Source organism: Coregonus clupeaformis, chromosome 8 (assembly GCF_020615455.1).
Source record: "Coregonus clupeaformis isolate EN_2021a chromosome 8, ASM2061545v1, whole genome shotgun sequence".
In the NCBI taxonomy this organism is placed as follows: domain Eukaryota; kingdom Metazoa; phylum Chordata; class Actinopteri; order Salmoniformes; family Salmonidae; genus Coregonus; species Coregonus clupeaformis.
The window spans coordinates 30,177,150-30,201,953 of record NC_059199.1 but is presented as its reverse complement, the minus strand read 5'-3'; the positions used below and the strand labels follow the sequence as shown (position 1 = coordinate 30,201,953).

The 24,804-nt window shown below is 46.5% G+C and overlaps 1 protein-coding gene across 2 annotated transcripts in view; it reads right to left on the bottom strand.

Annotated features, from left to right (window-relative positions):
- LOC121571557 (glutamate receptor ionotropic, kainate 5-like) overlaps positions 1-24,804 on the bottom strand; it is an 83,223-nt gene that overhangs the window by 9,417 nt on the left and 49,002 nt on the right. Inside the window, exons 6-16 of one of the 2 annotated variants that reach the window (XM_041883086.2) lie at positions 22,623-22,788; positions 20,651-20,829; positions 19,423-19,476; positions 18,437-18,616; positions 16,759-16,911; positions 15,322-15,426; positions 14,962-15,069; positions 14,090-14,293; positions 6,501-6,614; positions 2,153-2,262; positions 1,711-1,884 (exon numbers count right to left, since the gene is read on the bottom strand). In XM_041883086.2, the coding sequence (XP_041739020.1) occupies positions 1,711-1,884; positions 2,153-2,262; positions 6,501-6,614; positions 14,090-14,293; positions 14,962-15,069; positions 15,322-15,426; positions 16,759-16,911; positions 18,437-18,616; positions 19,423-19,476; positions 20,651-20,829; positions 22,623-22,788 (1,547 nt within the window). The remainder of the gene's footprint in view (positions 1-1,710; positions 1,885-2,152; positions 2,263-6,500; positions 6,615-14,089; positions 14,294-14,961; positions 15,070-15,321; positions 15,427-16,758; positions 16,912-18,436; positions 18,617-19,422; positions 19,477-20,650; positions 20,830-22,622; positions 22,789-24,804) is intronic. The other variant, XM_041883087.2, reaches the window with a different exon arrangement.

The following is a 24,804-nucleotide window of genomic DNA, read 5'->3' as shown; positions in this document are numbered from 1 at the left end:
GCGCAGGATATCCGGGACCGAGGAGGGGTACTGGAGGCCACGAGCGTTGAGCCGGCACACTCCGTCCTGGCTGCATGCCCACCTTAGCACGACACGTGCGTGGTGCTCGCACAGGACGTGCCGGACTGTGCCGGACCACTGCGGCACAGTACGCAGCTCCGCATATCTCGGAACCTGCCCAGTCTCACGCTGCCTAGCCTGAGTACGGGGAGTTGGCTCTGCTCTACCTCTAGGCTCCGCCAACCTCCCTTCCGGCCCCCAAACCCGGTGGCCTCCTCTCCTAATCCCCAAACTCGCCCCTGTAGCTGCCTCCAGCAGCCCCGTCGTCCATGCCGTGTGCCCCCTCTAAACATTTCTTGGGGGTTGCCTCTTGCGTGTCCGACGTCGGCCCGGTTGGCGCCGCTACTCCTCTCTACGGCGCACCTCCACCGTCTCCTCCCACGGACGGCGATCCATACCGGCCTGGATCTCCTCCCAAGTCCAGGACCCTTTCCCGTCCAATATCTCCTCCCAAGTCCAGGCTGTCTGCTCCTGGACACGCTGCTTGGTCCTGTTATGGTGGGATCTTCTGTCACGATCGTCAAAAGGAGTGGACCAATGCGCAGCGTGGAATGCGAACATCTTTTATTATTATTCACCACACGAACAAAAACAACAAAACGATACGTGAAGTCCTTGGGTACATACACAAACCAACACGGAACAAGATCCCACCAACACAAATGCCCAAACGGCTGCCTAAGTATGGTTCCCAATCAGAGACAACAAGCAACAGCTGATTCTCGTTGCCTCTGATTGAGAACCACCCCGGCCAACATAGAAACACAATGAACTAGATCCTGAACATAGAAACACAAAACATAGACTCTACACACCCTGGCTCAACATAACAGAGTCCCCAGAGCCAGGGCGTGACAGACAATTTAGAGTTAATGGAGCTAACTAACTAGAGTAAAAAGTGGTGAGGTTTGGTGAAATACACTTTTAGAAAAAATGGGTTATTCTGCTGTCCCCATAGGAGAACCTTTTGAAGAACCCTTTTTGGTTCCAGGTAGAACTATTTTGTGTTCTGTGTAGAACCCTTTCCACAGAGGGTTCTACATGGAACACAAAAGGGTTCTACCTGGAACCCAAAAAGGTTCTACCTGGAACCAAAAAGTGTTCTCCTATGGGGACAGCCGAAGAACCCTTTTGGAACCCTTTTTTCTAAGAGTGTACTTATGTGATAATGCCCGAGAAGCCAGTGTTTGGAATATATATTAGCATGATTAGGTTATAACATCAAGGTTATTACCAATGGGAGATCATGTCTAGATGCTTTTTACAGTGTAGATCTAGTATATGAATTGCCTGGCTGGGCTGATGAGACAGTGGATTGTGCAGTCAGATGGAACAGAGTAAATAGGCATTTCAACGTCGTAGATTTAGCCGGTGGTAACTTGTGTAATAGACACCGGCTGGAATGCAGTTTTAACCAATCAGCATCCAGGATTAGACCCACCCATTGTATAATGCGGTATAATATAATTCCCATCAGTATATGACTGCCATCTGGTTGATCTGATGAACAGTATCTTTGGGAAAAGAGTAAAGAGTAAAGTGGAGGAGGGGAGGAGGAAGGAATACAGAGGTTGATACTGTAGCTAGACACACACGCGCACGTGCACCCCCCCCCCAACCCACCCTCCCACACACCCCATACACACTCACCAGACCCCGGAGACGCAGCGTGTGGACAGGGCGCGGGGCATGATCTCAGAGCCCTGCTGCATGAAGCCTCCCACGGGGAACCACAGGCTGTTGCCCAGGGTGTACTGGTTCTCCAGCATGTCCTTGCGCCCCATCAGACATGGGTGGGGGTTGTACCACTCATACGGACTCAACCTGGGAGGTGGACAAAGAGAGAGAGGTGGACTATTTAGTCTTCAACACATGATTTATACATCATCTCATCATGTCTAAATGAGTGAATAAGGATTCCCAAAATTGCCTTTCACTCCTCTCTATTACATAAGTAGATGAGGGAAAGGAGACTTAGAGCCACATTAGATATGTGATGCGACCTCTGTATAACCTGGTCCCAGTCTATTCTATCTAGAGTGTATGCAAGTTGAGGTGTCCCCCCAGCCCACTAGGTGGCATAATTAGTTACCTGGCGGCTAGAAAGAGCACACAGCTGACAGCCAGGTAGGCCAGCAGCATGAAGAGCCACACGGCTGGAGAGAACGGGTCCAGGAAGGAGAAATAACCTGGCTTCCGTCCCTGATTGGAGGACGAAGACAAAGATGGTGTTAATGAGGATCAATACCAGATGGTGTACTTCAGATTTCAAACACAAGTGGACAAGGTATTGGCATTGATTTCATTACAGACTGGGCAATGTGAGTACAGGACCACATCCATTAGGGCACAATGTAGCAATAGAAAATGAAAACAAGTGTTTCTTATTGGACAGGTTCAGGTAGTCCCTCCCTGTTTCAGTCCGTTTTCTTCCATTTGGTGCCTAATGAATACGACAGAGGACAGCTTGAGTAATTAAATTGATAATGGTTTTCCTGTATTCTCTGTAAACCCTTGGGGGATGGAATATACTTGACTACAGAGCAGGGTTTCCGTTAGCCAGTAATAGCCGGCTTTTGGCCTATAAAAAAATAGAAAAGCCTATAAATAAAATCGCTGCTGTCCAATTGTCCAGGAGAAGAAGAAAAAATCCCATTGCAAAATAATGCTTTTTAGCCTATTCTTTGAAGGAAATACCAGTTGATGGAAATGCATTTGACTGGGCATGCTTATTGGTCTATAAGTTCATTTGCATAATTTTCTGGAATTAAATTGGTTTATTCAGACACCTTGACTTTTCCACATTTTGTTAGGTTACAGCCTTATTCTAAAATTTATAAAATCGTTTTTTCCCCCTCATCAATCTACACACAATTCCCCAAAAACACAAAAAAACTGTAAAAAATAAATAAATAAATGGAAATATAACATTTACATAAGTATTTAGACCCTTTACTCAGTACTTTGTTGAAGCACCTTTGGCAGCGATTACAGCCTTGAGTCTTCTTGGGTATGACGCTACAAGCTTGGCACACCTGTATTTGGGGAGTTTCTCCCATTCTTCTCTGCAGATCCTCTCAAGCTCTATCAGGTTGGATGGGGAGCGTCGCCGCACAGCTATTTTCAGGTCTCTCCAGAGATATTAGATCGGGTTCAAGTCCGGGCTCTGGCTGGGCCACTCAAGGACATTCAGAGACTTTGTCCCGAAGCCACTCCTACGTTGTCTTGGCTGTGTGCTTAGGGTCGTTGTCCTGTTGGAAGGTGAACTTTCACCCCAATTTGAGGTCCTGAGCACTCTGGAGCAGGTTTTCATCAAGGATCTCTCTGTACTTTGCTCCATTAATCTTTCCCTCGATCCTGACTAGTCTCCCAGTCCCTACCACTGAAAAACATCCCCACAGCATGATACTGCCACCACCACCATGATTCACCGTAGAGATGGTGCCTGGTTTCCTCCAGACGTGACGCTTGGCATTCAGGCCAAAGAGTTAAATCTTGGTTTCATCAGACCAGATCATCTTGTTTCTCATGGTACGAGAGTCCTTTAGGTGCCTTTTGGCAAACTCCAAGCGGGCTGTCATGTGCCTTTTACTGAGGAGTGTCTTCCGTCTGGCCACTCTACCATAAAGGCCTGATTGGTGGAGTGCTGCAGAAATGGTTGTCCTTCTGGAAGGTTCTCCCATCTCCACTGAGGAACTCTAGAGCTCTGTCAGAGTGACCATCAGGTTCTTGGTCACCTCCCTGACCAAGGCCCTTCTCCCTCAATTGCTCAGGTTGGCCGGGCGGCCAGCTCTAGGAAGAGTCTTAGTGGTTCCAAACTTCTCCCATTTAAGAATGATAGAGGCCACTGTGTTCTTGGGGACCTTCAATGCTGCAGACATTGTTTGGTACCCTTCCCCAGATCTGTGCCTCGACACAATCCTGTCTTGGAGCTCTACGGACAATTCCTTCGACCTCATGGCTTGATTTTTGCTCTGACATGCACTGTCAACTGTGGGACCTTATATAGACAGGTGTGTGCCTTTCCAAATCATGTACAATCAATTGAATTTACCACAGGTGGACTCCAATCAAGTTGTAGAAACATCTCAAGGATGATCGTTGGAAACAGGATGCACCTGAGCTCAATTTCGAGTCTAATAGCAAAGGGTCTGAATACTTATGTAAATAAGGTGTTTTTTATTTTCAAGAAATAAGCAAAAAATTCTAAAAACATGTTTTTGCTTTGTCATTATGGGGTATTGTGTGTAGATTGATGAGGGGAAAAAGTAATTTAATCAATTTTAGAATAAGACTAACAAAACAAAATGTAGATAAAGTCAAGGGGTCTGAATACTTTCCGAATGCACTGTATCTTATTTAACACACGCTTGCTTACAGCATACAGATACAGAGCCTTTGAGCTGAAAATCTGTCAGACAGTGCGAGAGATGCTAGTCAAAAGGCAACGGAAGGCAGGCTTGCATCATCAGCGTGTCACACACCACTTTGCAATGAGCTGGAGGCAGCTGCATTTTGAAAACGAATACTTAATTGTTTGAAACCTGAACGTTTTAATACATATTATTAGGCATGTCTTACCTTGCTTCAAAGTAGCATATTAGATCTCCTCTCTTTCTAAATTTCTAAAGGATATTTTCATCTTTGTCACAAGAAACCACTTGCATGTGCCGTGCCCTTTTGACAACGGTGTTTTCCCGCTAATTGCATTATGGAACAAACATGGGCACGTAGTCTACTGCCTTGTGGGCATTGCTGCGCTTATAATGTGAAGAAATAATCGTTTATCAACATTTTAAGCTAAACGTTCTGATCTGTTGCATCAGACTCATTGCTTTCCTACGTTTTTTATGTAGCCTAGGCCTACTGGTTGGATGAATTTGGGAGCTATCATCCCACAACCGTCCCAGAGTCTGTTTGGAATAGGCTATTTCTTTCTCGACCAACTGACCAATAGAATAGGTCAATTTTTCTACTATGGGGGATAGTAGATTTACATAGGCTAGGGATTTTGCTGCTTGTTACTGGTCTTGTTGGCTGAGGAAAAGTAAATGTGGACAGTTATTCTAAAATCTTCAAAGTGTCCATCAGAATTCGGTAAGAAGGAACCGCACATTGTTGCATCCTCGATTTGCATATTCTGTTAAATATTAAAAACCATAATCTAAATGCAGTGGTGGAAAAAGTAACCAACTCATACTTTAGTTAAAGTAAAGATACCTTAATAGAAAATGACTCAAGTAAAAGTGAAAGTCACCCAGTAAAATACTACTTGAGTAAAAGTCTAAAAGTATTTGGTTTTAAATATATTTAAGTATCAAAAGTAAATGTAATCGCTAAAATGTAAAAGTAAAATTATAAATATTTTAAAATTCCTTATATTAAGCAAACCAGATGGCACCATTCTCTTGTTTTTTTAAATAGCCAGATCAGGTAGTAGGGATGACCAGGGATGTTCTCTTGATAAGTGCGTGAATTGGACCATTTTCCTGTCCTGCTAAGCATTCAAAATGTAAAGAGTACTTTTGGGTGTCAGGGAAACTGTATGGAGTAAAAAGTACATAATTGTCTTTAGGAATGTAGTGAAGTAAAAGTAAAAGTAGTCATACCCCAAAAAACTACTTAAGTAGTACTTTAAAGTATTTTTACTTAAGTACTTCAAACCACTGTCTAAATGTGATTTCTGTCAATCTGAGCACCGTGGCTGGACCCCCCCTAATTAGGTTACGCACCCAATGCATATGGGTCAGGTACATTTCTCAAATGGGTCAGGTACATTTCTCAAATTTCCGGAAAATTAAAATGTTGCCAGTCAAATGTCCGGCTCCACATTTTCATAATGGAAACCCTGCTACAGAGTAATGTGGCTTGTTTGTTGTCCATATATGATAATTGCTTTTTGGATGAATACGGTTGGGTGACACTTTAGTTTAAGGTCTGCTTATGAACTACTTATAATCATCATGCTATATTTTGAATACATGCCTATTCATTGTATTGACTTGTATATGATTATGTGTCCTCATAAGAAATTATTTATACATGTACTGTACTCGCCAATGTTAGTAAATACATCCACAGCTGATAGACAGTTTACTACCAAACCATTTTTTAATGGTCTATAAACAGTTTATAGGCACACAACTAAAGTGTTACCCGACGTTGTAACAACTAAGCCATATAGGGAACAATGTACAAAAGTGTGCATTTTCCACTGCAGCCCTGGTCCAGCCTGAGGCTTTCCATGGCCTTCTGGTGTTATACTGGGGAAATTGCGTTTTCATAGCTAGGAGACACTAAGGACTTGGGAAGAGCAGTGAAAACTCCCACAGTGGAAAAGCACCAACATAGTACAGCACACATAATCTGTAGTCACTGACAGTGCCTAACCCATAGTGGTAAATCATAACTAAATAGATTGGTCTCCGTGGTCATCTTACCAAATGGACTCTATACAGGATGCTGATGCCCAGAGACATGAAGGGTTTGGAGAAATCTATGACCTTCTCCCTCTCTGAGGTGATGGTGAACCCAGCTACCGCCAGATCTGCTTTCTGTAGGAGAGAGGGAGATGGATAGGGGGAAAGCGGGGAGGGGGGTATAGACAGAGAGAGAGAAAGAGAGAAAGGAGAGAGAGAGAGAGAGAGAAAGAGAGAAAGGAGAGAGAGAAAAGAGCGAGAGAGAGAGTGAGAGAAGGGGGGAGAGAGAAAGAGAGACAGAGAAAGGAGAGACAGATAGAGAGAGAGAGAGAGAAAGGAGAGAGAGATAGAGAGAGAGAGAGAGAAGGGGGAGAGAGAGAGAGAAGGGTGAGAGAGAAGGGGGGGAGACAGAGAGAGAGAGACAGAGAAAGGAGAGACAGAGAGCGAGAGAAAGGAGAGAGAGAGAGAGAAAGAGAGAGAGAAGGGGGAAGAGAGAGAGAGAGAGAGAGAGAGAGAGAGAGAGACGGGGGAAGAGAGAGAGAGAGAAAGGAGAGTGAGATAAAGAGAGAGCAAGAGAGAGAGAGGGAGAGAGAGAAAGAAAGAGAGCGAGAGGGAGGGAGGGAGAGAGAGAGAAAATACAGAGAAAGGGAGAGAAAACAACAGAGCGAGAGGAACATATAGAGGCCGACAGATATAAGACAGAGGGGAGTCAAAGAAAGAGGAAGAGAGAGCAGAGAGATGAAGAGATACAGATAAAAAAGGGGTCAATTGGGGTTATCGAGGAGGACTTGAAAGCAGTCTTGACATGTAGGAGCTCAGCAGGGGTGAGTGTAGACTCCGTAAGGTGTAAGAGGAGGAGGGGAAGATTCTTCAAGAGCGAGGTAGAGAGGAAGGAGAGGGGCGGGAAACACCATAGAGGACATAGAGTCACCATAGAGTGAATGGCTGATCCAACAAAAACAAGACCCCAGACACCTCTCTGTTCCTTAATTACAGATTCATTGATTAACGAGGACATACTCATTAACGAGTTTCACCCACTTTCATCAGGCAGTACCAGGAGAGAAGAGCGGGAGAGAGGGGGGTGGGTTAGTGTGTTATTCAATTAAGTGTTTAGGGAATGTTAGTTTGTGTGTGTGTGGTTATTGCATAACTATGCATATTTAAAAACCAAGTGAGAGAGTGTGTGTTTTCGTGGAATGTGTGTGTGTGTGTGTGAGGGCTCACTCTGCATATCCTTCGGTGTGTGTCTGTCCGTGTGCCACCAAGAGTGTGTGTGTGCGCGCTTACAGTGTTTATGCACACTTGTGTGCAACAGAGACATTAGATTAGCCTCTTAACGAGTTGGTTGGGTCACGCATGGCTCCACTACCCCACCAACCCCACTCACACAAGGGGAAAGTAAGGCCATTACGGACGTCATTATCATTACCATTAAATATACCAGCATTATTAGACGCTATCGGGAGTCGAGATATGGCCAGCAATCACACAGATAGCATCAGTAATTGCAGTTGTCGTTTTGAGTTGTGGCAACATTAGCTCTAAACGATGTTATGGCAACAGCAATGGTGGTAGAAGTAACGGGTGGGTATATGGCTTTGTGGCGAAAATATCCTTCGCAGTCACAAACAAAATAGAAACAGTAGTGCTAGACGCTGTGTTGTTGTTACGGCAAGAGCAGTTGAAAGAGCATTGAGTGCCTTGCGGATTGCAGCACATTTTGCTTCGTCAGTTGCTATCGACAAGGGAATATTTACGGGAGAGTTGTGTTTCATAAACAAACTATATGTTGTAAAAGCTGTGACTAGGGATGCAAAATTCCTCCGTTGTCCAGAAATTCTGGTTGGAAGATTCCTGGAATTACAAGGGAATAAGCAGGAAATCTGGGAATCCTCCAACCAGGATTTTTGGAAAAAGGGAATTTGGGGAAAGTTAACTGAATTTTGCAACCCTAGCTCTGACTGTGGTCTGAAAGCCACCAGCTCTGTGTCCATACGTTCTTACCAGTAACAGCTACAGGTTAACCCGACTATTAGCAGACTTGGATTGATATGTAAAACTTCACACCCTTTGATCAGTGGTCACCAACCACAGTACTAGAGAGCTTAGCAGGTTTTTGTTCCATCCCAGAACTAACACCTGATTAAATTAATCAACTAATCCACATCTTAGATGAATTGTATCAGGTATTGTAGTGCAGAGCTGGGGCAAAGCCTGCACATCCCTATAGCTCTCCAAGACCAAGGATTTTAACCTGGCTTCTCCTTAGTTACCATGGCGATTATCTAAGGCTGACTTTGACTGATTGAAGACCCACCCTATTGACCCACTTTGACAGCCAGTCTTCTAGATGGTATTTGTGTGTGCGTGTGTGTGTTTGCGTGTGTCACGGTTTCGGCCGAGGCTGCTCCTTCTCCTTGTTCGGGCAGGCTTCGGCGGTCGTCGTCTCCGGAGTACTAGCTGCTACCGTTCTTTGTTTTCGATGTTTGTTTGGTTTGGTCTGTTTGGTACACCTGTTCTCGTTTAGTGTTGATTATGTGTCCTTTAAGTTCTCGTTGTTTCTGTCATGTGTTTGTGTGTAGTTGTTCTTTTGTCAGCTGGAGCAGTCAGTACATTTTTCTCTATTTGTTTTGTTTATAGAAAGTCCGCACTTGTTGTGCGCGTTTGTTGCATTTTGCTCGTTTACGCAGTGTGCGTAATTTTCTCGTGCCTCCGGCTCTGTTTTGTAGCCGGGTCATTTTGTCTTGACTAAAGACTTTTGGACTAAGCCTCTGTGTCCTGCGATTGATTCCTACACCACATCCACGCCTTCTGACAGAACTACACACCAATCATGGAATCAGCAGGAGCAGCAGCAGCGACCGAGTCATGGGAGGAGCGCGTCTGCGGACAGGATGACAGGATAGCCCAAATCACAACCGCTCTGCAGGGAGTGATGAATACCCTGCATCGACTGGAGACCAGTTGGGTACCCGCGCCTCCTCCTACCTTACCACCATCACCGGTCAGTCCGTTCGTCCAAGCTCCGGAACCCAGTGGGATTCGGCTCTCGCTCCCGAGGGCATATGATGGCACCGCTGCCGGGTGTCAGGGTTTTCTCCTACAAGTAGAACTCTACCTAGCCACCGTACACCCGGCGCCCTCGGGACACGAGAGCGTTTCCGCCCTCATCTCCTGTCTCACCGGCAAGGCGTTGGAATGGGCCAACGCCGAATGGAGGAGGATAGACGCCGCGACGATCACCTATGCGGAGTTCTCCCGTCGCTTCAGGGCTGTGTTCGACCATCCACCTGAGGGGAAAGCGGCGGGAGAGCGTCTATTCTACCTCCGACAGGGGAGGAGGAGCGCCCAGAAGTTTGCACTGGAGTTCCGGACTCTAGCGGCAGATGCAGGGTGGAATGAGCGGGCCCTCATAGACCACTTCCGATGCAGCCTACGGGAGGACGTCCGTCGTGAGTTGGCTTGCAGGGACACCACCCTTACGTTTGACCAGTTGGTGGACATGGCCATTCGTCTCGACACCCTGCTGGCTACCCGCGGACGTCCTGAGTGGGGGGTCGTCCATTCCACCCTCCAGCACCTCCGAGCCGAGTCCTATGGAGCTCGGGGGTGCTGGGCGCTAGAGAGGAGAGGAGAAGGAGTCCGAAGGGGGGCCACCCCCTGTACCAACTGTGGCCGTGGAGGACACACTGCGGCTAGGTGCTGGGGGGGGTCTCCAAGGGGACGAGACGGCAGGCCACGCACTGGGGAGTCCTTCCAGGTGAGTAGGCGCCCCACTTACCCAGAGCTCTCTGTTGTGCACCTAACCATACCTGTTTGTTTTCCACAGGTTGCACCTCGTTCCCAGCATAAGGCGCTAGTAGATTCAGGCGCAGCCGGGAATTTTGTAGATCGGAAATTTTGTGTAGAGTTAGGGATTCCTCTCCTTCCTGTCAACAATCCTTTCCCTGTACATGCTCTAGATAGCCGTCCGTTGGGATCGGGGTTGATTAGGGAGGTCACAGCGCCACATAGGATGGGGACGCAGGAGGGTCATGAGGAGACTATTCAGCTATATCTTATCGACTCTCCTGCGTATCCGGTGGTGCTGGGGCTTCCCTGGTTGATGACCCATAATCCCTCTATTTCGTGGCAACAGAGGGCTCTTAAGGAGTGGTCTGCCCAGTGTGTGGGGCGATGTCTGGGTGTTTCCGTGGGGGCGACCTCGGTGGAGAGTCCAAACCAAGTGCCCGCAATGCACGTTCCCCCCCGAGTATGAGGATTTAGCACTTGTGTTTAGCAAGGCGAGGGCGACGCAATTGCCACCACATAGACAGGGGGATTGTGCGATAGACCTCCAGGTAGGAGCTGCGCTTCCGCGGAGCCATGTGTATCCTTTGTCTCAAGAGGAGAAGAGAGCTATGGAGACTTATATAGCCGAGTCTCTGAGACAGGGATACATACGGCCCTCCACTTCCCCTGCGTCCTCAAGCTTCTTTTTTGTGAAGAAAAAGATGGGGGTTTGCGCCCGTGTATTAATTACCGCAGTCTCAATCAGATTACTGTGAAATATAGTTATCCACTCCCTCTGATTGCGACTATGACGGAGTCATTACACGGAGCGGTTCTTCACAAAGTTGGACCTCAGGAGCGCCTACAACTTGGTGCGCATTAGGGAGGGAGACGAATGGAAGACAGCATTTAGTACCACCTCGGGTCATTACGAGTATCTCGTCATGCCATACGGGTTAATGAATGCTCCTTCAGTCTTCCAATCCTTCGTAGATGAGATCTTCCGGAATATGCAGGGGCAAGGAGTGGTCGTGTACATTGACGACATTCTGGTGTACTCTTCTACCCGAGCCGAGCATGTAGCCCTGGTGCGCCGAGTGTTGAGGAGGTTGTTGGAGCATGACCTATATGTCAAGGCAGAGAAATGTCTGTTTTTCCAGGAGTCTGTCTCCTTTTTGGGTTATCAGTTGTCTGCGTCAGGGGTGAAGATGGAGGTTGACCGAGTGTCTGCCGTGCGTAATTGGCAAACCCCAACCACCGTTAAAGAGGTGCAGCGGTTCTTGGGGTTTGCGAATTTCTACAGGAGGTTTATCCGGGGTTTTGGACAGGTGGCAGCTCCCATAACGTCCCTTCTTAAGGGGCGTCCGGTGCGCTTGCAGTGGTCTGCTGAGGCTGATAGGGCTTTTGGGAGACTGAAGGACCTGTTTACTTCGGCTCCGGTGCTGGCGCATCCGGATCCCGCGCTACCATTCCAGGTCGAGGTGGACGCGTCTGAGGCCGGTATAGGGGCCATGCTCTCGCAACGGTCTGGCACGCCACCTAAACTCCGTCCCTGTGCTTTTTACTCTAAAAAGCTCAGCCCGGCGGAGCGAAATTATGACGTAGGGGACAGGGAGCTGCTAGCCCTGGTACAGGCCCTAAAGGTGTGGAGGCATTGGCTTGAGGGGGCTCAACACCCTTTCCTCATTTTGACTGACCACCAGAAGCTGGAGTACATCCGGGCAGCTAGGAGACTGAACCCTCGCCAGGCTCGGTGGAACATGTTTCTGGCCCGGTTCGTATTTAAGATCACGTACATCCCTGGGTCCCAGAACGGTAAGGCAGACGCCCTGTCCCGGCGGTATGACACGGAGGAGAGGTCCGTTGAGCCCACACCCATACTACCGCCGTCTTGTCTGGTGGCACTGGTGGTGTGGGAAGTCGACTCCGAAATCGAGCGGGCGTTGCGTACCGATCCTAGTCCTCCCCAGTGTCCTGTGGGTCGGACGTACGTTCCGTTCGAGGTTCGGGATCGACTTATTTATTGGGCTCACACGTCACCCTCCTCTGGACATCCAGGTATTGGCCGGACAGTGCACTGCCTTAGCACTAAATACTGGTGGCCAACGTTAGCCAGGGATGTGAGGGTTTATGTTTCCTCATGCTCGGTGTGTGCCCAGTGTAAGGCACCCAGACACCTGCCCCGGGGTAAGTTACAACCCCTGCCCGTTCCACAACGACCCTGGTCTCACCTCTCGGTGGATTTTGTTACAGACCTTCCCCCCTCCCAGGGGAATACCACCATCCTGGTCGTTGTGGATCGGTTCTCGAAGGCCTGTCGTCTCCTTCCCATGCCGGGGCTCCCTACTGCCCTACAGACCGCTGAGGCTCTATTCACTCACGTCTTCCGGCATTACGGGGTACCCGAGGATATAGTGTCTGATCGAGGCCCCCAGTTTACCTCTCGAGTCTGGAGAGCGTTCATGGAGCGCTTGGGGGCCTCGGTGAGCCTTACCTCGGGGTACCACCCGGAGAGCAATGGGCAGGTCGAACGGGTAAACCAGGATGTGGGTAGGTTTCTGAGGTCGTATTGCCAGGGCCGGCCGGAGGAGTGGGCGAGGTATGTTCCCTGGGCCGAGATGGCACAGAACTCTCTTCGCCACTCCTCCACCAAACTAACTCCTTTCCAATGTGTATTAGGGTACCAACCGGCTCTGGCACCTTGGCATCAGAGCCAGATCGAGACCCCTGCGGTGGATGAGTGGGTGCGGCGCTCGGAGGAGACGTGGAACGCTGCACACGTCCATCTGCAGCGGGCCATCCGTCGACACAAGGCGAGCGCCGATCTCCACCGCAGTGAGGGACCGGTGTACGCACCGGGAGATCGAGTCTGGCTCTCGACCAGAAACCTGCCCCTCCGCCTGCCCTGCCGGAAGCTGGGTCGGCGGTTTGTGGGGCCTTTTAAAGTCCTGAGGAGGTTGAACGAGGTGTGTTACAGGTTACAACTACCTATTGATTATAAGAATATTAACCCCTCGTTCCATGTGTCTCTCCTCAGGCCGGTGGTAGCTGGTCCACTCCAGGACTGTGAGATAGGAGAGACTCCTCCGCCACCGCTGGACATCGAGGGGGCTCCGGCGTACACAGTTCGGTCCATCCTGGATTCGAGACGTCGGATGGGGGGTCTCCAATATCTCGTGGAGTGGGAGGGGTACGGTCCGGAGGAGCGGTGCTGGGTGCCGAGGAGAGACATCTTAGACCCGTCTCTTCTGACTGAGTTCCATCGTGGTCATCCCACGCGCCCTGCTCCGCGTCCTCCTGGTCTTCCCCGAGGCCGGGGTCGGCGCACGGCTGGAGCCGCGCGTCAAGGGGGGGGTATTGTCACGGTTTCGGCCGAGGCTGCTCCTTCTCCTTGTTCGGGCAGGCTTCGGCGGTCGTCGTCTCCGGAGTACTAGCTGCTACCGTTCTTTGTTTTCGATGTTTGTTTGGTTTGGTCTGTTTGGTACACCTGTTCTCGTTTAGTGTTGATTATGTGTCCTTTAAGTTCTCGTTGTTTCTGTCATGTGTTTGTGTGTAGTTGTTCTTTTGTCAGCTGGAGCAGTCAGTACATTTTTCTCTATTTGTTTTGTTTATAGAGAGTCCGCACTTGTTGTGTGCGTTTGTTGCATTTTGCTCGTTTACGCAGTGTGCGTAATTTTCTCGTGCCTCCGGCTCTGTTTTGTAGCCGGGTCATTTTGTCTTGACTAAAGACTTTTGGACTAAGCCTCTGTGTCCTGCGATTGATTCCTACACCACATCCACGCCTTCTGACAGCGTGAGTGTGTGCATGCGTGAGTGTGTGAAATGTGTGTGCTTACCCTATCGATGAGCTCTCCCACCATGCCTGTCCAGGATCCATTTGGTTCAGGTGCTCCGTACAGCCCGTCATCCACCAACTTGATCCTGAAGGAGAACTTCAACATGTCCGACAGCTCTCTTAACATGTCCACACAGAAGCCCTGGTACCGGTCGTTTCCTTGCAGCTCCTGGTAGTTGGACTTGCGCATCACGTACGGGTTCTCCTGCAATAGAAGGAAAGCAAAAGGTCATTCAAGAGCTATAATTCAAAGACGGTGAAGGCATTTACCGAAACGTGTTGATTATATATACTCGCACTTGTCTTTTGTTACTAGCACTGACTTTGCTGATAGCCACTTATTAAGGAAAACATTTGATTACTATGACTGAGATGCGGCTGTCTAACGTAGCTATCTTAAGATAAGTGCACTAACTTTAAGTCGCTCTGGATAAGAATGTCTGCTAAATGACTAAAATGTAAATCGTCCTACCAACAGTTGCTGAAAATCTCTTCATCATAATTCAAAGAAGGAACAGTGTACTGAAGAATTTAGTAAGGGCACATTTTTCACTTGGAATGCATGCACATACCAGCATTTACATATATTGTAATTTCTTGCATATAGGTCACTGGCAAAATGATTTGTCACTAAGTGGCAATAAGCGACCTATTATCCATGAATGACATTAACATCTACTTAGCACTTACTTGATCAGGTGTATAGAACTGATTTTAAAAGTTACCGTACAATAAAATGATTAGTGTACCCGACTGACTCTTTTTTTTGTTCTTGGTAAATGAAATTCATCTTGTTTGACCCAAAATGGCCAACAGAAAACCAACAGTTTCACATTCTACCAATGCAAATTTGCGAAACCTTAATGTCTTTACCAATATGGTGGTGACGATGAGCGTCTTGTTAGCCAGCGCCTCCGACATGTTGATGTCCAGAGACGTCGAGTTCATCGCCAACGTGTTGTTAGAGTACCAGATCCCGATCTATACTCAGGGATGACGGAGGAAAGAAAGAGAAGATAAATGGATTGGGAGAAGAGGATGAAGAGGATGAAGAGGAAGAGATAGAGAATAGGGTTAAACCCATGATCAATGTGTATGCGTCAGTCAATACGTATAGTGTATCTAACTCCAGTGCTTGTCAAATCAGCTCATAAATAGAGCCATTCATCCCCGACCCCACCATGACCCAATGACCCAGTCACATTTGAGCCCATTACCCCTTGACCCCCTGACCTCTTTATGACCCCCATGGTGCTTCTCCAGGATCCTCAGGGTGTAGTTTGTCCTCTGGCCTTTGCTGTTGAACTCCACCCTGCCGGTCAACCCATCATACTCCACCTGAGAGAAAGAGAAAGAGAAAGAGAGAGAGAGAGAGGGAGAGGGAGGGAGGGAGAGACATAGAGGGGGGTTGAGGGAGAGAGAGAGGGGAAGCAAGAGAGATAAAAACAATTGATTCTTTCAAGGAGCCAGAGAGAGAGTGGCAAATAGAGAGAAAAATAATGTAAGACAGAAAGAGAGGGGAGGGACAGACAAACAGAGAGAAAGAGAGAGAGAGAGAGAGATTCAGCCCAGACAAACAGACAGGCGATAGCTAGGCTTGGCAGCAGTATATTAGATGGCTGAAAGTGGCGAGAGAGACAGAGAGATGTATGGCTAAAACAATAGGCAGGCAGAGAGACAGAGGGTGCAGCGTGGAGAGAAAGACTCAGGATGAATTATACCCTAAAAGAGAGGAAGAACGAGAGATGCCCAAACGAGGAACAACAGAGCGGGGGAAGGAGGGGGAAGAAAGGAGGAGAGGAGTGGAACCACTGCCAAAGAGAGTGTACGAATGATGGAATGATGCGCGGAGAGCGAGAAAACATTGTCTGAGACTGAAGAGAGATGAGGCGAGAAACAAATGGGGGAAGATAAGAAGTGACAGACTCCGATAGGAGAGGAGGAATGAAGGAGGAGGAGAGGATGGAGAGAAAATATGCTGCCCAGCAGAGCACTGCAATGAAGGTAGGAAAAACTACCATCAACACCACAACCCACAACTACAACCCCCACAACAACAACCCCCACAAAACAAGAGCAGTAGTATACGTGGCAACAAACGAAAACCCCAGAAGGCGACAGGTAGGTTATAGGATAGTGCTTCAAGCACTAACGTTTTGCTAAGTGGAGCTGTGCTATTCACTAGTTAGCCTACTGGTAGGGTTGGGGTCAATTCCAATCCAACTCAGTCAATTCAGTTGGCTAAGGGGACAAATGCATAAATAGCTAGACACTCTAGTTGGGGCAGTGTTCAGTAACAGGTGGATGTACCATGCCATATTGCATATTTCAACTAAGCTCTGCACCTAGTTGGCTTATATGCAGGTGGCACAATTGGCTAGTTGGGACACCATGCAGTAAAGAGAAACCACACAGGTGAACTAAAGGTTTCTGTAGTCAACAACATTACATTGTTGCCTTGGCCCCCCCAAAATGTTGGCTAATACAAAATGGGATAGTTGGGACAGCATTGGGACAGTGTTGGGACAGCATTGGGACAGTGTTGGGACAGCATCGGGACAGTATTGAGACAGTATTGAGACAGCATCGGGACAGTATTGAGACAGCATCGGGACAGTATTGAGACAGCATTGGGACAGCATCGAGTAAAGCAAGAGCAGGTGTTGGTACCATGCGCAGGTAGTTCATCAGGCTGGTGCCGTGCTGCCAGATCTGAGGAGTGGTGCAGCTGAGTGGCTTCACTCCAATCTCCTGACTCCGGTTGAGCTCACGCACCGCCCCCACCACCACATGCACCGCATCAAACATGAGAGCCGACGAGAGCTGTGGGAGAGAGAGAGGTAAGGGGAGAAGGGGATAGGGGAAGGGAGGGAGGGAGGGAAGGAAAGAGAGATGGAGAGAGGCACAATGGTAGAGAGAGATGGAGAGAGAAAGATGAGAGAGGCAGGCATAAAGATAGAGAGAGAGATGGAGAAAGAAAGACTAAAAGTGAGAAACATTGAGATAGATGTAACGTTACTCAATCAACAAGGTGGCACTGTGGTCTGTGCCAAAGCGGTGTGATTCAATCAAACCTTTAAGGGATACTTCTGGATTTTGGCAACGAGGCCCTTTATCTACTTCCCCAGAGTCCGATGAACTCATGGATACCATTTTTATGTCTCTGTGTCCAGTATGAAGGAAGTTAAGGATAGTTTCGCAAGCCAATGCTAACTAGCGTTAGCGCAATGACTGGAAGCATGCTAGCAGATACCAATAGACTTCCAGTCATTGCACTAATGCTAGATAGCAATTGTGCTAGCGCTAATTAGCAACTTCCTTCAAACTGCACGCAGAGACATAAAAATGGTATCCACAAGTTCATCTGACTCTGGGGAAGTAGATAAAGGGCCTCAATGCCAAAATCCCAAACTATCCTTTAAACATTAATGACATCTGGTCAGGCATCAGTCAACCTGACAGAGTGTAAATCACAATGATTGTGAGTGACAGCATGGCAATCTGTGTACTACGACTGGCAGTTTGATAGTGTAAAAAGGAATAGTGATAAAGTCTGTGTATGAGGCTGGTGGGAGGAGCTATAGGAGAACGGGCTCATTGTAATAGCTGGATTGGAATTAATGGAAGGGAGTCAAACATGTGGTTTCCATGTTTGATGTGTTTGATACCATTCCATGCATTCCATTACAGCCATTACCACCAGCCTCCTCTGCTGTGTATGACCTAGAATGTAGGAGTAAATGTGTGGCATTGGACATACGAGTAAGTGTATGAGTGAGAATGTATGAGGGAATGTGAAATTGGATGTCATGATACTGTTATAGTATAAAATATATAACGCTTGAGCAGTATAAGTTAGTATCGAGAGTATACGGGTAGTAGTCGAAATATACGGGTAACAGCATGTGGGTAACTTAGCAGTAGAGAGTACACAAGATAAATACTTGGCTGACTGTATATGAGTAAATTACTGTAGCAGTATATAAGTAAATTACTGTAGCAGGATATGAGTAAGTTACTGTAGCAGGATATGAGTAAGTTACTGTAGCAGTATATGAGTAAGTTACTGTAGCAGTATATGAGTGACAGTATAAGAGTAACAGTATGTGACAGTGTATGAGAAAAACGATTTGAGTAATGTATATGAGTATTAGTAAGTAATCAGTATACGAGTGACTGTAAGACTATTTAAACAGAATATAACAGTGTTTGAAGAAGATATGCGTTACAGTGAATGTAAATATGGAGGGAGAGTATTACAGTATATGAGAGTATATGAGTACAGTATATGAGAAAGAGTGAGTATGAGTAACAGTAACAGTAACAGTATATAAAGACAACCACATACAAGGTGTGCTGTTCTCACCGCTGGGCCGGGGTAGGGGCTGAGTTCACAGCCCTCCCTCCAAGACAGGTTGAGACTCCTGATGAACTCCAGGTAGAAGGGATGGCTGCTGTTGAGCATGGAGAAACCCACGATGTTGGACTGGTCATCCACCATGTCGTCCAATCGCAGCAGGGGAAAGTCCTGATTGACATAAGCGGGAGGGAGGGGCTTGGGATTTAACATTCTGAGAGAGCTAGCTAAACCATACAGGTGGGCAAAACGTTAGTTTAAATTTTTTATGTGTTCCTCCCACTCCCCCCAGTGATGTATATTATATTAAATGATTGTTCAACAGTGAGGTATGAGATAGCTGTGTGGAATAGGGGTAGAAGAGGGTAAGTACATTTTTCTTATTTGTAAACTTTTGAAATATTTTTGAAATACGGCTCTGAAAAAGTTCATTGCTGTTGGAGAGCAGTGGTAACAGTGTACCACAGAATCTCACAATAGCAGAGTGATACTGTATACTGTAAGGCCACAGTGTATCAGTACTATATAGGACCATGGCACAATACAGGGACAGTGTTTTGGTACCGGGAGGCAGGGCACCAATGGTTCCAGTTCCAGACAGTAGAGTGGCGTGCCATTCAGCTACTGTATGAAAATGAAAGGGTCATGATTTAGAGATTTCTGGTCCCTCTCCAATGTTCGGGGAACTGCCGTTTTGCTCTTGGGGGTGTGAGGCGCACACCCTTGTAAGTACCACGGTAAAAATGTCCTACACTGTAGACGGGACGGGATACGATGTCGAAAATATTATTAGCTATGTAAGTCACCTCACACAAGGGCATGCACCGGGCAGGGAAATAATGATGACAAACTGCGCACTCCCATCATGCATTTCAGATAAGATCCGCCGCGATAGCCATCCATAGGCCGGGCGGCCAGGGCCCGAGCAGAGAGGGTAGTGGGTAGGGTACGGAGAATTTTGATTGGTATGCTCTTACCATGGTGGTGAGGATGTACTTGTAAAACGCTGAAGTCATCCCCAGCTCCGATGCCTGAGAGGGTGGAAAAGGAGAGAGGCGGTCATTGGTAACAGTGCTGATACACTGAACTGTACTGCATTGTGGGTGATGCAGTAACTTGATCATACGGCATTCAGATAACAAGTTGGTTCACTTTATACACATGAGCAGGTGTATAACATGTACAACTGTGACCTCTCTGCTATTGAGACATAATGTAAAGTTAACAGCGCATGTCTGCTATTTTGACGTGCATCTACACAACTTACATGAAGACTACTTGTAGCATTTACATAGCTTACAGTACTTGTGCCACTGGTAGTGCCACCAGTAGAATACAGGACAGAATAATACATCCTTTAAAAGCATGCATAATGTGCCTTCTGGCTGCAATATAGAGTAGGATAAATGGTACTATGTGTTATACTGCAGAGAATGACATTGAGCTGGGCAAGGCAAACCTACAAAAAGATTTCATAGCACATTAATAAGTCATACATAACAGATTCATAAGTAGATATATTAATTATGTCTAAATAACATAATTATTCAGTTTCTGGAATGTTTATGTACTGCTTACAAATGTGTTATATATGAGTGATACATGTGTTATGATGTCCTCATACGGGCCTCCCGAGTGGCGCAGTGGTCTACGGCACTGCATCGCAGTGCTAGCTGTGCCACTAGAGATCCTGGTTCGAATCCAGGCTCTGTCGTAGCCGGCCGCGACCGGGAGACCCATGGGGCGGCGCACAATTGGCCCAGCGTCGTCCAGGGTAGGGGAGGGAATGGCCGGCAGGGATGTAGCTCAGTTGGTAGAGCATGGCATTTGCAACGCCAGGGTTGTGGGTTCGATTCCAGTATAAAAAAATAAAAATGTATGCACTCACTAACTGTAAGTCGCTCTGGATAAGAGCGTCTGATAAATGACTAAAATGTAAATGTAAAATGTCCTTATGTAGATCTAGGTAGCCTTCAAATAAAGTGTTACATAATTCTTTGAAAGTTTTGAAACAATAATATATAATAATAATATATGCCATTTAGCAGGCCTTTTATCAAAAGCAACTTAGTCACGCGTGCATTCATTTTACGTACGGGTGGCCCTGAGAATCAAACCCACTATGCCTTGCTCTACCACCTGAGCTACAGAGGACCACACTGTTGTCAGTTGTCTTTGTAACTGTAGCCCGGTTAGTGTCCTGACCTTCTGGAGGATGAGGTAGGAGATGGAGGCGTTGGCGTCGATGATGATAGTGGCCACTTTGTCGTCTCTGATCTCTTTCAGCAAGGGGGTGGGGTCCAGGCTTTCGTCCAGCATCCTGACAGACAGCGTTTCCCGGGAGATCAGGAAGCGCCGCACCAGCTCCTCCAATCGCAGCAGGCCTAAAGGGTGGAGGCGGAGCACGTCAAAGTTAGAGGCTGGGTATGTGTTGATGAACCACACATTTTGTGATACCTCAACCAAACATTTCAGAGTACTATAGCACTGTATTGCTGTTTCAAAACTCATTTTGATTACTGCTACCATTTTGATTACTTATATTTTGCTCTATTTCTCTGTCCCCCTCCCCCTTTATATTATACTGTGTAGTAACTCTAAAACTACTTTGGTAAATATATAATAATATATGCCATTTAACAGGTAATCAGAAGGTAACCAGATGGTAACTTTAAATGCCTAGAGGATCCTCTTAATATCGATTTTCACATTCTCTGTGTAACTAAGGAGGGTTTTTGAATATTTTTAATTGTTTCACTTTTTTCTAAAATTAATGACAAGTACACCTTTAGTTCCTGCCCGTTTTTATCAAATTCAGTGACCACTGAGTTAAACTATCCAGGACTAGTAAAATCACATGCATGACCTTGATAATAGCAACAATAAACTCTCCATAGGGTGGCTGTAATTGGGCCGTGAGAAGGGAATAGAGAAACCAATACAGTGGCAGTGTAGCCGACTGTAAAAATGATTTTAAAAAGAAGAGAAAAAAAAACTACATATTTTGCGAGGGCACATTACACAGACCGCATACCAGTCCAGCCAAGTGGAAAACAGCGGGATCGATAAAGAGGGAGTGCGGCGCGGCCTGTAAAAAGATGCATTCAGTGCATGATCACACCCGACCTTGGCCCAGAACCTGAGCAGTCAAGTGGAGAGGCAGCTCATATGTGGAAGGCATAATCCAATCTGGAGGGGAACTGGGCTAATCCACTGCCTGGACTGGCTGGGCGGCTGCACTCTGTGTGCAGGGGACCCTAGGATGTAGGGGGACCAATGGGAGGGTGATAGAGGGATGTACGAATAGCTCTGGGCTACTGGAATACACTTGTACAGTTCAGGGTCTTTGTTGGAGTTGGATTATTTGCGACGAGGAGCATCAGACCAATGCAAAATGATACGTTCTGCTGCTCTGCTGAAGTTTCAGGGGCATCGGCTGTATGTTGACAAGCCTAAAGCGTCAAAACATATACACAATACGTAAACCTCAACGGATAGCTATGTATTACTATAACCTTCTTGGCTAAATGAAGGATTACGTGAGCAGACACTTTGAGGAAAACACACAAAGCAACACAGCGCATGCAGGGCATCTCCAACCTCACACTCAGCCTTGGCACAGGTGATACTTTAACAATAGGCAAGAAGCAAAGTATAGAAGTACATGATAAATGTGGTATCAAATACCTTGCACTCAACTCAACCTTTGCGCAGATCAAACTGTAACCGTAGAAAGTTTGTGTATGGAAATACGGAGGTAAAGGAAATATAGGAGGACACGAATACAGTCGAGCTGAACACCCACACTCTGCCTTGGCATAAATGAGACTGTACACTCTTAGAAAAAAGGGTTCCAAAAGGGTTCTTCAGCTGTCCCCATAGGAGAACCCTTTTTGGTTTCAGGTAGAACCCTTTTTGGTTCCATGTAGAATCCTCTGTGGAAAAGGGTTCTACACGGAACCCAAAAGGGTTCTACCTAGAACCTAAAGGGTTCTACCTGGTACCAAAAATAGTTATTTCAAAGGGTTCTCCCATGGGGACAGCCGAATAACCATTTTAGGTTCTAGATAGCACTTTTTTTCTAAGAGCGTACATAAGTATTGTAGTATGGAAATCTAGAATTAGGGAAGTATAGGAACACGCATGCAGTATCAGACACCCTGAGGTGAACACTCACACTCTGCCTTGGCGCAGATGAGGCTGACGGTGGGATAGCTGAAGGAGCGGAGAATGGCCCCTATAGCCAGGCTCAGGTCCTCGTTGCTGGGGTAGAGGCTGACCGAGGCGAAGCGGAGGTATGGGAGTTTGGGCGTCTCCTCCGGGCCTATCTTCACATGAGGAATCTGAGACAGTAGGCAACATAAGGCGTTATAAATGCACTTTTAAGCATTATGAATTGGTCAAGGGAAGTGTTCATACCTTTTTATGTGAGTGTGTTATAAAGGATGGATTATTATTATCATACATGTATAATACAATAATTAGCAAAAGAGGAAGGGAGATGACGGGCTGGGAGGTAAATTAAAGGCCCAGTGCAGTCAAAATTATGTTTTCTCTGTGTTTTGTATCATTTTGTACAACAGCTGATGAAACTAACACTGTAAAAGTGTGAAAACATTTGATCAGTGTTATAACCTGATAGTTGCTGGTTGAAAAGACAATCTACACAGGACCTTCTAATCAGCAGGTTTTGCATGGGTGGAGTTTAGGCTTGCCTGGTGACAACACCAGGCAATATACGTTCATAACACAAAGAGAGTTTCAAACATCTGCCAATAATGTCACGGATACGGCCGAGGCTGCCCCTCCTCCTCGTTCGGGCAGGCTTCGGCGGTCGTCATCACCGGAGTACTAGCTGCCACCGATCGATGTTTCTGTGTCTCACTAGTTCTGTCTTTATTGTTCACACCTGTTACTCATTAGGCTTATTAGTTTCCCTATATTACCTCTGTTTTCCCTCCTGGGTGTGTGCGTGATTGTTCTTTGTTACGTCGTCTGTTGAGCTGTTGTTTTGCTCTTCCCTGCGTGGAGGGTTTGCTATGGTTTACTTGGATTCTAGTAAAGCCATTTATCTCTCAGTTCTGTGTCCTGCGCCTGATTCCGTTTCCCCACTGCACCCAGACGCTGACAAATAACAGCTAGTTTTCAGATTACATAACCCTCCCTCTCCCCACCCAGAACACTCCCAGACAGTCCTGGCAAAATTCTTGCTTGAGAAATAGTTTTTTGCTTATAAGCTATTTTTTGTTCTTTTTGACCATTTTAATGGAAAACTATTACTTAATTGTTACCAGAAATGATTTGATATTAAAATAAAAACAGCTGCATTGGGCCTTTAAGCATTTAAGCTTTTACCCTGTACAGTAGTATCATGCTCTGTCCATATTCAACCCAATTGAAGTGCAACAAAACAAAAGGTGTTTTTATACTGGTATTTCATCCATGGACAACTCCAAGGCAAACAGGCTAAATTATTTTACATTTGCATTTTCTCCCTAGGGCGAGATTTTAAACCCTGTTTGACTCAACCTGCCTAGGGGCTAGGTCTGAAATGTTTTGCCCATGGGATTAAATGCTGCTCACCCCGTACTGAAATAAAGTCTAATGTGAAAATGCCTGAAGAAATGTCCATTGGTAGATGATTGACAGCATATATATTATATTATTATAATCAGTCCTGTTGCAGATTTAGACGACGAGAGATGTATAGAGATTGTAATCTAACCATGGAATAAGATTGTGATTCATTATCGTAGCTAGTGAAAGAAGGAGTATTAACCAGGTCAATTCTCTGCATGACCGAAGTGTGACCATGCAGGTTCACACTGAATGAACAACAGTTAACTCATTATAGAGTTCACTGAACTATGACCGAGGGAGAGAGATCAGAGAGGACATTTCCTAGAGCGACAATGGCTGTGTCCCAACATGAACTGTTTGCACGTCTCCTTTCCCTCACATCCACTAACCTGAAAGGACTTACAGTGGAGAAAAAACGTATTTAGTCAGCCACCAATTGTGCAAGTTCTCCCACTTAAAGAGATGAGAGAGGCCTGTAATTTTCATCATAGGTACACGTCAACTATGATAGACAAAATGAGAGAAAAAAATCCAGAAAGTCACATTGTAGGATTTTTTATGAATTTATTTGCAAATTATGGTGGAAAATAAGTATTTGGTCAATAACAAAAGTTTCTCAATACTTTGTTATATACCCTTTGTTGGCAATGACACAGGTCAAACGTTTTCTGTAAGTCTTCACAAGGTTTTCACACACTGTTGCTGGTATTTTGGCCCATTCTTCCATGCAGATCTCCTCTAGAGCAGTGATGTTTTGGGGCTGTCGCTGGGCAACACGG